Raw genomic sequence first — 11,234 nt, 5'->3', positions numbered from 1 at the left:
AATAGAGAGTAGAGATAATATTCGAAATTTAATACAGTTTACAGTGACCATAAAACACATCAATATGAATAATTTTGTATGTTCCATGAGGAATAAAAACCTCGTTACGTCTAATATGTTTGTGTGGGAATGAGAATGGCGTCGAGGTATTGACATACCAGAGTGCACAAGCTTTCCACAGCATCGTCCAGTTTCATCAAGACGGCATTGATAAAAGATGTTAGGTCGGGAGCCGATTTTACTCTTAAAGTATCCCAAAGACAAATAATAAACATTATCGAAAAAACGTGCAAACGAGGAGTCAGTACTGCCTAAAAACAAACCAAGAGCCATCCGACTCAAAAAAAAAAAAAAAGAAAAATAGAAAACACAACTACAAACACATAGCAGAGCAGAGTTCTGTGAAAGCATCATTATACAACCATTTTTTTAAAAATCTCCATCCCGATATTGTTAAACAGAACTATGATACAAACTGATAATATCTAAACAAAAGCTTACCTTTTCCAGTTTGAGCTTCTTGGGCGGTAACTCAATCTTATCCTCGACCTTGGCATTGAATTCGTAAGGGTCATGGACGGGGTTTTCCTTCTTGACGTGTACAATATCCCCTGGACGTGGTTCCGAGGTCAGGTCAGGGTTCATGACCCCGTAACCTGGTAAGAACCCGGATGTGGTACCGACATTGGACGACAGAGAGGAACCTGCTTGACCAGGTCCAGAAGAAGAGGATCCTGGTAAAATTCTATTGCTTTCGATACTCCCAAGTGCAGCTCCTGATGATGTGCTAGAGGACATACCTATAGAACTTCCAGTTTCGTTGGCACCACCTCTTTTGTTGTCCTTTAACTTTTTGCCGTAGGCTGCCTTGGTTTTAGGGGATTTACCCTCCAAAATGGAAATACCCATACTGGACGTGTTGTTTGAGGATATCACGGGCTTGGAAGGGGATTTCCCGATACCGGGAATACTGTTGTTATTAATGGGCATTGAATTTGAAATGGGAATGCTGCTGCTGTTGTTGTTGTTGTTGCCGATGTTGGCAGTTTTCAGCAGAGAGACACTGGGGTTTGAAGATAATGATGATGATGAGGAGGAGGAGGAGGATGTTGACAACGATGATGACATTGGATTTGACAACGAAATAGATGTTATCTGCGAATTGATAGTCAAAGGGGTATGAGTAGATGATAAAGAAGATGACAAATTAGTCAAAGATATTGCGGAATTTGTAGAGGAAGACGATGATATTGATAACGATGGCAATGACGTCGACGATAAAGACGATGAAACTGCCAAATTAATAGATTGTTGTTGAAACTTTGAAGAAGAGGACGATACAGAGGCAGTTGACGATGATGTTGATGTCGACAGAGAAGACAACGATGAAGAAGATGGCAATGTCGTGGACGTTGTGGAAGATGATGACGACATTGATGACGATGAGGAGGTTTGAGATACCGACTGAGGCGGGACTGATTTGACCACCTCGTGCTTAGAATCCACTTTATTCGGACCTTTTGTCCGCTTTATTTTCATTTTGAGACCTTTGTCGACGGATGACACATGTGAGGAGGCCACGTTGTTCACTCCACTCATGGTTCAAAGAGCAGAGGTCAAGTGGCAAGAACACTAGACACACGCACACCCGCACCCAAACACACACACACACTCTCACACACACATGCGCACTTTCCCCGTGGGAAGCCGGGATGATGAATGCCCTTTTACCACACGGTTGAGAAGAAAGAAAAAAAATGACTGCCGTAGAAATACGACACGATAAAAACTACACAAAAATGAGTGCGAAGAGGATAGCAAGAGGCGATTGTAATCTATTTATAAACATCCACCGCGTGAGGAAACATGATGCATGGTTTATCCATGGTGAAGGTTTGGTGAAATCACAACCTGGACGAGACGAAACTCATCCTCGGGTCGATGATAATCCATGAATGCAGTTTCAAACACAAACAACCTGAAATATTGAACAGAAAGAAGACAAAAAATAAATAATTAGGTGGGGATGGTAAGAGATAGCGGTAAAGGAAACATTGTCTGAATAATAAAATACATCACCTGCTGGCGAAGGGAGGGAGTTGGGGGGGGGGGGATGTTGAATAAAAAAGAAAAGCATCAAACAAACATGATGAATCATGACTGTTACGTTTTTAGTCTCTTGGAAAGTCCTTGGTTATTCTACGAAAGATAGAAAGCATAACACTTTGGAGAGCTAAAGTACTTGTTGCGAGCATTAGATATAACGAAGTTGACGTCATTCAGATCATTGTTATTGTTTTTGTTTTTTTCCATCCAGTTTTATGAGCAATTCTCAGTAAATTGTATGAACCAGACTATAAGGTTACACACAGTTTTGTGTGTCGGTCCATTATATTTCCGGATGGCAACGTTGTGAGTTTCTTAGCTAATCGCACAATATCTATAGACATCTAATGACAATGGAAGGGAATAGATAGAATGCGCTTGGCCAAGGAGTTCACAACATTGCCATCCGGAAGTATAACGGACCAACACACAAACTCTGTGTAACCATGAACTTTTATAGTCTGGTTAATACAGTTTAGTGAAAACAACTCACAAACGCGGATGGCAAAAACAATAACAAAGGCCTGAGTGACGTCATCTGCATACTATCTATACAACCTCGCTTCTCGGACAACCGTCATAATGTAAACAATGCCAGTGATTGGTAAATAGCGAACTACACAGATTGTACTAATCGATGGTATGTGTCTAAATAAAATATCCACTGTTCAACCACTTGAATAGAAACAACACAGTGTAACACAGACAATCATGTGTAAACTTAAAAGTTTATAATATTATGATCGAGAAAATGGTGTGATAACAAGATAGATAGACACCCGTTTGGCGGCATAAAAACAATAAAAATGATCAGAGAGGTCGATTTCATTCTCGCTATACTACTACTACTACTACTACTACTACTACTACTACTACTACTACTACTACTACTACCACTAATAATAATAATAATAATAATAATAATAATAATAATAATAATAATAATAATACACGGCATTTATATCACTGTTATATAAACAACTAATTATGTTTGTCCGACCACGTGTGTCAAACATTCCATGTTTTAATTGATCAAAAAATTTACTGGCGAATTGTTATTGTTTGCCTGCTATAGATAGTATGCGCTTGCCTAAGAAGCTCATAACATTGCCATCCGGAAGTATAACGGACCAACACACAAAATGTGTGTACCCATGAACGTTTATAGTCAGGTTAATACAGTTCAGCGAGCATTACTCATAAACGCGGATGGCAAAAAACAACAATGACCCGAGTGACATCATCTTCGAACTATCTATAGATAGTATGCGCTTGTCTTAGACGCTCATAACATTGCCATCCGGAAGTAAAATGGACTAACACACAAAACTGTGTGTATCCATGAACGTTTATAGTCGGGTTAATACAGTTCAGTGAGCATTACTCATAAACGCGGTTGGCAAAAAACAATAACAAAGACCTGAGTGACGTCATCTTCGAACTATCGATTGATAGGATGCGCTTGGCTAAGAAACTCACAACATTGCCATCCGGAAGTATAACGGACCAACACACAAAACTATGTATAACCATGAACTTTTATAGTCTGGTTAATACAGTTTAGTGAGAATTACTCATAAACATGGATGGCAAAAAAAAAAACAATAACAAAGAACCGAATGACGTCAACCTCGTTCTATCTATAAAAATTGGGACAAACTCATGCTTTCATGGGTCTTATGGCTCTAAACAAAGACGACTTTGTGTGTGTTTAATTTACATAACAAGGCTTATTGCCCGAACCCTCCCCTCTCCACCTCCTTCATTTCGTTCTTGTTAATATGCCTGATATACAAATAAAATGAAAATGAACGATAAAAATTTAAGAGAATAGACACCTAACGAAATAGTTTATGCCCGAAGGATAACGCAAAATGGCGCCCGATTGTGTACGAGACCGGCCGAAAGGGCCCGATTGTGTATCTGTATGATACTTAATCTGAGGGATAACGTGCATAAAGCATCAAGTTATATGTTTTTGCAATTCACCCATTAATTATTACAGCACAAACATAATAATTAAGTGATTCAAAACGACAGATAAAAGTTATTAGGCTTGTCATCACCAATGATATCATTGATGCAGAGAATATTCGTATCAATTGGACCAAACACCAAACTTATTTCGTTTTGACGAAGACAGCAATAACAGCAATGCGACTGGGGTTTCAAATGAAGCTCGAGTCGCATCACTGTTACTGCTCTCTTTCTTATAGCAGAATTGTATTAATCGTTTGGAGACTTAATGATATAAAAGAAATCTAATCTAGCAGTTAAAGAGTTAATATTCAATAATAACACTAACGTTGACTGCTCTGCTAGTACAAATTCACTGATCAAACAGTAAGTCAACAGGTACATCATTGGTAAAATACGTCAATGAAAACACCAGCTGTCACAATGGAAGCAGTATGGACACCTGTACCATGAAAATGCTAACAGATCTATCCAACCCACACAATAATATAGACTACGAAGAAAAGCTTTGTTTTGTTTTTGTTTATTTGTATTTGTTTTGTTGTTTTTCTTTCTATTCTTTCTTTTTTATTTGGGAGAAAGGGGGGGGGGGGGTAATATACAATTTCACAACACGTAAACAATACTTTAAATTATTACAGACCCACTACAAGAATAAACAAAAATTCTTTATTTTTATGGGAAAAGTGCAAATTTAAAAAATCCTGACCGTTTGGTGGGAAAACATCTGAAATTATTTGTGAAAAAAAATACGAAATAAAAAAAAATTGTATATATTTTGGTTGAATGCTTAAAAATCGATGAAAGACCATTCAATGCGATCGATCATATTATATCAATTTATTGAAAGATAAAAATAACAACATTTATAACAAAACTTCTCTAAAAATTTGGCTTCCAGACTCTGCAGGGGGAAAATCAGAATTTGGTCAATTTTAATATTTCTAAAAATCCAGACTGATTAAATTAGGATAAGTGGCAGGTCTGTTTTTGAAAAGCGCTGTTTATACGAGACAAACAGCTATATTCCTATGTCCTAACTACCGACAGATAATCGTCTCCAAAAGAGACATGATAGCTACAATCTATTTATTTTAAAAATCTAACAAACAATGAAAAACAACATAAAACGCGAGCCAAATGCCAACACAGCGCGTCATTGACTACGTATACAACAACAACTAAAAAGCCAGCATTGTCACTTGTCTAAAATGTCACTAAATGTCACACTGCTGCGGGTACATTTATAACGATTTTACAACGATGACGATGTTTACGGTAGCTCTTTATAGCAGCCATAAACGATAACGGTCACTTACTTATGGAGATATGGTATCGGCTTACAAACTCGTATGTTAGCCTGTGGCTTATGTTAATTTCCACGATGATAATGATAATGATGCAATTCAAACCAAAATAGAACATGTCAATGCATTTAATTTAACCGTTAAACCATAAACAGCGACGTTCAAATTAACTAATTATTTTTTATTTTTTTTTAAATAACTCTTTTAGATTATTTGAAAACGGCCGGTTTGACTTGTAGTTACATCAGAACAAATATTGAGGAGAAACTATGATTTGAAGAAAATTAGCGCTGTCTGTATAGGGTTAATCTTTAATCAATTTAATTGACGATAAGCGGCCGGGCCATCCAATCATTTTTCAAAACTCATTTGTTCACGTTCTCTATCGTATTAATTTATTTTTTCCCAATGTCCAAGCTAAGCTTCGTTCAAAATCAATGTCAGTTGTTCATATTTATCCATTTAATCACTAAAAGAATAAGGCAAATGAGCTTTGATACGATTAAAAATATAATAATAATAATAATAATAATAATAATAATAATAATAATAATAATATAATAATAATAATAATAATAATAATAATAATAATAATAAAATAATAATAATAATAATAAAAATAATAATAATAATAATAATAATAATAATAATAATAATAAATAGCTCCTTAACTCCCTCGTTATCAAAATATTCCGGATTTTCCCAAAATGCCGTACCCACACAACAATAAAATAGGTTTTTAAAACTCTTATTCAAAAGGAACAATAGCTTACTTTACATAATGTTGTTCCGCTATACAAGCTATACAGAACATCGTTAAATTCTATGACAAAAAGCGATGATATTTTTTCAAATTATGTGAAGTACAAAAGAAATCTGAATGAGAATAATGCTGGTTGCATCATAACGAATGTGACGATATTCCCATAGATGGTAAGGAGATGGTTAAGGATAACAACGGCAGTCAAGAAACGTTTGCGAAACATTTATGTAAAGAATGCACGGTGGTCCACTTCTCCTTAAACGGAAACCGTCAATTTATCAGAATATGTACTAGATATAACTATAGCCAGGAACCAAACCGTTTTTCAACAAGAGAGCAGTAACAGCAATACGATGTATGTTTTGTTAACATCGCCGCATCTACTACTTTCTTTGTTGAAAATGGTTAGGTCTGTGTTAACCATACGGGAAAATAATCTAAGAAATTCTTACTTTAATTGGAAGAGTCAACTCGAACCCCGCCATAACATTATACTGATTAGAGAATTGACATGGTATCTGAGGTTTGGGACCGAAACGCTTGTTTGAGGGGAGGGGGGCGGTGTTCTCTGAAGACTCTATGCAAATTACTGTATTAGTTTTACCTCTGGCTACCGGTTAACAAGTCGAGAAATTTTGTATAGTTCAGTATAATGGAGCAAGTTGAAAACGGCCAGCCGTGGCGAGGCCATCGTGCACGTAAAACCAATACAAGGCCTGTTGTTGTGTTGTGAAAGGTTGTCAGACCGTTTTGAATCGAACTAGGCAAGCTTTGATTTCGTAGCCAGACGTGAAACTAGTCAAACCAGGTAGAAGTAAGGCTGCTTAACGCCTGGCCGAGAACGATCAAATCCGAATACGGGCCTTGTGGTAGCAGCCAGAAATAGCTGCTCTGTTTATGTTATCCTATTATAATCATACACTCCTTCAATAACAAAAAACCTTTCAAAGAAAAGAAAAAAGAAAGATTAAAGTGACCCCAACTTGTCAAAGCTTTAAGACAGATGAGACCAGAGATTTCAAGGAAGCTTTGTGCTTAAGGCTTGTTTGTTTTTAGGGTCTTTTTGTTTCTGCTTTTTAATGTTATTCGTGTTTTGTTTTAAATTTGTTTTGTTTTTTTTGTTTGTTTGGGTTTTTTTTTTTTTGTGCTTTTTTTTTTGGGGGGGGGGGGGGGGGGGGGGTTTCCTCTTGTTTTGTGTTGTCTTGTTCTGTTTGTTTGTTTCTTATTTTGTTTTTGTTTTTTAAATGTCATTTTTACTAAGGAGATAAATCCATTTGGGAGTAAAAAATTCTGGCCAAAATATAAAAATATAGTCACCATCTCATTGTTGTAGTAAAATACTCTTAAAGCAACGCGTACGTGAGGTCTCGCCATAATAAGCAATGTGTGGTAACAGGATGTTAGTCATTTAATTAATCAGCAAAACTGTTTATATGCCTGTTTGCAGTAGCCTACCCAATGCTACTGCAAAATTTGTGAAGACGGCCGTAAGAACGGCAGTTATCTTATCAGAATAAATAATGAGGAGAAACCGTGATTCAATCTATTTTGGCCTTGTCTTTAAAGGGTTAATCTTCAAATTATAACTATAATAATAACCTCGTCCTGCGAAATAAAATAGATAAATCAATCTTGAGTCGGGAATATGAACTCAGGAGGTTGACGTGTATTGTAATGCAGGTAAGGAAAGAATAACAAAATTATCATATAGCTAGATTTTCAGAAAGTGACCACTGCGAAATGGGATGTAATAATAATTTAACTCTTGCATTCTCACCCGTCAGACTTCTTCGGTCCCAGTTCTGCACAAGCTTGCGAATGCGCAGTGAAAACAAAGTTCACCGATTTTTTTTAATTAAAAAAACAATAGTAAAAGAGATCTTTTATTCTACATCTAAAAAATTCTGATTAAAAAAAAAAAAAACATTATATAAATTAAAATAAACTTATGTCACACATATTAAATTTATCGCTTGTTATTCAGCAATCACAAATTATCTTTGAGAACTTGATATCATTAGGCGTTTCTATAGATAGTTCGAAGATGACGTAACTCAGGCCTTTGTTATTGTTTTTGCCATCCGCGTTTGTGAGTTGTTCTCACTAAACAGTATTAACCTGACTATAAATGTTCATGGTTACACAGAGTTTGTGTGTTGGTCCGTTATACTTCCGGATGGCAATGTTGTGAACTCCTTGGCCAAGCGCATTCTATCTATATCTAATTCGTGGGGAAGAAAGGGGGAGGGATTATCGTGTTATTTGTATGCCGAGATTGGGAAAACCCACACAAAAAGAAAACTGCTTATAAAAACGATGATATTTATATGGACAATTACACAAGTCAAACAATAAACACGCCATCGGATTCATGAATTGAAAATATCATAAACGCTAAATAATAAAAACCAACGGTAGGGTTTTCCTATTGTGTAATCTAACAAAAGATCATATTATTATATTATCCCGCAGACAACACAAAACGCCATTACACATTTCAGCCAGAAAAAAAATGATTAATTATACAAATCGATCGATTAAAACGATCAAAAACCTATTGTAAATATCTTTAACTTCATTCCGATTTCCCGATGACAAGAAAGTTTGTCAAGTTGAGGGTCATTTTTATAGATCGATATATTGTTTTCTGACCAAAATGAGTGGGGGGGGGGGGGGGGGGGGGGGGAGGGAGATGCGTTTTGTCAAAAAGAAGTACAGCAAATCCTGGAGATTGAATTATTCATCGTGTATTTTTTTTCCATGTCATTGTCATTTTTACAATCGCCGCCTCAAGCTAATGCCACTGATAATAAAGACAAGACAAAGGCGGAGGGGAGAGGGAAGCAGATACAGCTGTCACAGGAAAGCCAGAGGGCGGAAGGTGTGTGTGTGTGGGGGGGGGGGGAGGAGAGAGAGAGAGAGAGAGAGAGAGAGAGAGAGAGAGAGGAGAGAGAGAGAGAGAGAGAGAGAGAGAGAGAGAACCTTTGTCAGCTGATATATTGTAAAACAGTAATTTAAAAAAAAAACAGAACAAATAATAGATAGATAGCCTAGATAGATATACGAGGGAAGAAGAGTATTTTTTTAAAGCCCCCATATCAACACCATCCCTTGGCCTTGAGGAAATGAAAACGTGTCTTTAGAGGATACATGAATATGCTGTAGAAATAAGGAAATAACATTTGCGTAAGTCACAATGCAGCGCCGCAAAAATGAGCGGTTGGCGTTACGCTTAAAATTATTTCCAAAACCAGGACTTAAACTAGGTCCTTTGAGTGCAATGCCACCTTGCCATTTCACACAACCGCCCCCGGGGCCCCAAAACTAAATTAAAACTAAAACAAAAATGAAGTCAACATGTCACACATCTGTAGGCTATCTGTAACCACTAACTCAGTAATAATATTAAATATCTGGTTATGTTCATTGTTGGGTTTTTATATTTAAAAGAAAAGAGACACTGAATTTAAAAAAAAAAAGAAAAGAAAAAAACAACTTATTCCTAAGCACGATAAAGAATGAAAAAAACAATAATGAATTGAATACGGCAAAAAAAATAACAATAAAGCAAATGATACTAGGAAGGGGAGGCCTCCCGAAAGCTCCTACATCCCCAGTATTCTTTTTTTTTTTAAATAATGTTCTAGTAGAGGGTTTGGGAGTGGGAAACTTTTTTTTTTAAGTCTCTCCCTCCCTAACTCCCTACTAGAACATTATAAAAATAAAAGGAAAGAATATTGGGGATGTAGGAGCGTTCGGAAGGCCTCCCGATAGCTACTAGAGCTAGATAGATGATAAATCAACAAGCCATTATTAGAGAATAAAGGGCATATCTAAATATCATCAAATATCTACAAACTTGGTTTCACAACAACGAAAAAGAAAATAAGATAAAACTACATTTGGAAATGATAATAAAACAATCTTACGCTTAAATTTATTCCGCTCTAGGTATGAGTATGTAATGTGGTGTAGACAGATAATTTGTCCAAGGAACAAAATCCAGAAAATGAAAAACACAGCACATTTATCATTTAATTATTAATTTTTAATCCCAGTCCTTATAATACATATCACTTATATCACGCACATGAACTAAAGCCAAAGCTAAGAATCAGGAAGATAATAATAAAGAATGAAAAGAATTAATGTAGAGTAGAGGCGACGCTTTACACGCACATTATAGTAGGTGTACTTGTACACACAAAGATTTTCCTCTTCAAACATTTATACTTCCATTGCTCCATGATAATAATAATAATATCCAATAATATTATACATTCTCCTACCAGGAATATCACTCAAACTTGTACTCCAGTCTGTAGCAATAATAAATGTTATAACTTGACTAGAGACTTTCCTCCTTCCTCTCTACATCAGTCAGTCAGGCAGTATTTGAGGAGAAACACACTGGGCTTTTCGGGAGCAAGCAGACTATAACTAAAAACACACCAGAGAGAAAAAGAACACACAACGCCATAACACACTTCTATAAACAGAGCGAACACACACACAAACACAAACCGGACGCGAACACACACGCACTGCACATACTGTGCCTTGCTTTTGCCTTCTCGCTGAACCAGTCAAGCTGACGAGAGACGAGCGATCGAGGCGGTGGTGGAATAAAGCTTTCATTCGTTCGCGTCGATTTCTTCTCTCTATCTATCCGGCCCCACTTGGATCAAATCACCGCCGCGAGAGTGTTTCGGGGGTGGGGGTGGAAAGAAAGAAAATGCAGTGGTGGGACGGGCTGGAGACGAGGGAGGGAGGGAAGGAGGGAGAGAGGTAGGGGTGGGGAGAGGCTTAATGACTGTGTTAGTGGCTTTCGAAGTGGCAATGGTGGTGGTGGCGAACTAGCTGTTGTTGTAGGGGGTGGGGGAACTGGTGTAATAATTAAGCACCACTGGAAGAGGATACAAAGGACGAGGAGAGGTCGAGTTACTGAAAGACAGAGATCGAGAAGGGGGAGGTTGGAGGTGGGAGGAGGAGGGGGGGGGGGGGGGGTTAAAGGTTGAATACGTAGAAGGAAGAGGAAAAAAAGAAAAAGGAAAGGCACGGAGGTATAGAGATGGAGGGGC

The 11,234-nt window shown here is 37.1% G+C and overlaps 1 protein-coding gene across 2 annotated transcripts in view; it reads right to left on the bottom strand.

The window, feature by feature from the left end:
- Positions 1-10,699, bottom strand: part of LOC144964648 (uncharacterized) — a 103,152-nt gene extending 92,453 nt beyond the window's left edge. The window contains exons 1-3 of one of the 2 annotated variants that reach the window (XM_078899139.1): positions 10,443-10,546; positions 10,083-10,260; positions 502-1,978 (exon numbers count right to left, since the gene is read on the bottom strand). In XM_078899139.1, coding sequence (XP_078755265.1) covers positions 502-1,599 — 1,098 coding nt within the window. In that variant the 5' untranslated portion in view covers positions 1,600-1,978; positions 10,083-10,260; positions 10,443-10,546. Of the gene's footprint in view, positions 1-501; positions 1,979-10,082; positions 10,261-10,442 lie in introns of both variants that reach the window. The other variant, XM_078899138.1, reaches the window with a different exon arrangement.
- Between the last annotated feature and the right edge of the window lie 535 nt (positions 10,700-11,234).

This window comes from Berghia stephanieae, chromosome 2 (genome assembly GCF_034508935.2).
Source record: "Berghia stephanieae isolate SIO BIC M18660-M18661 chromosome 2, UCSD_Bste_1.3, whole genome shotgun sequence".
Lineage (NCBI taxonomy): Eukaryota > Metazoa > Mollusca > Gastropoda > Nudibranchia > Aeolidiidae > Berghia > Berghia stephanieae.
The sequence above is the reverse complement of the archived record's forward strand: the minus strand, read 5'-3'. Positions and strand labels throughout refer to the sequence as shown.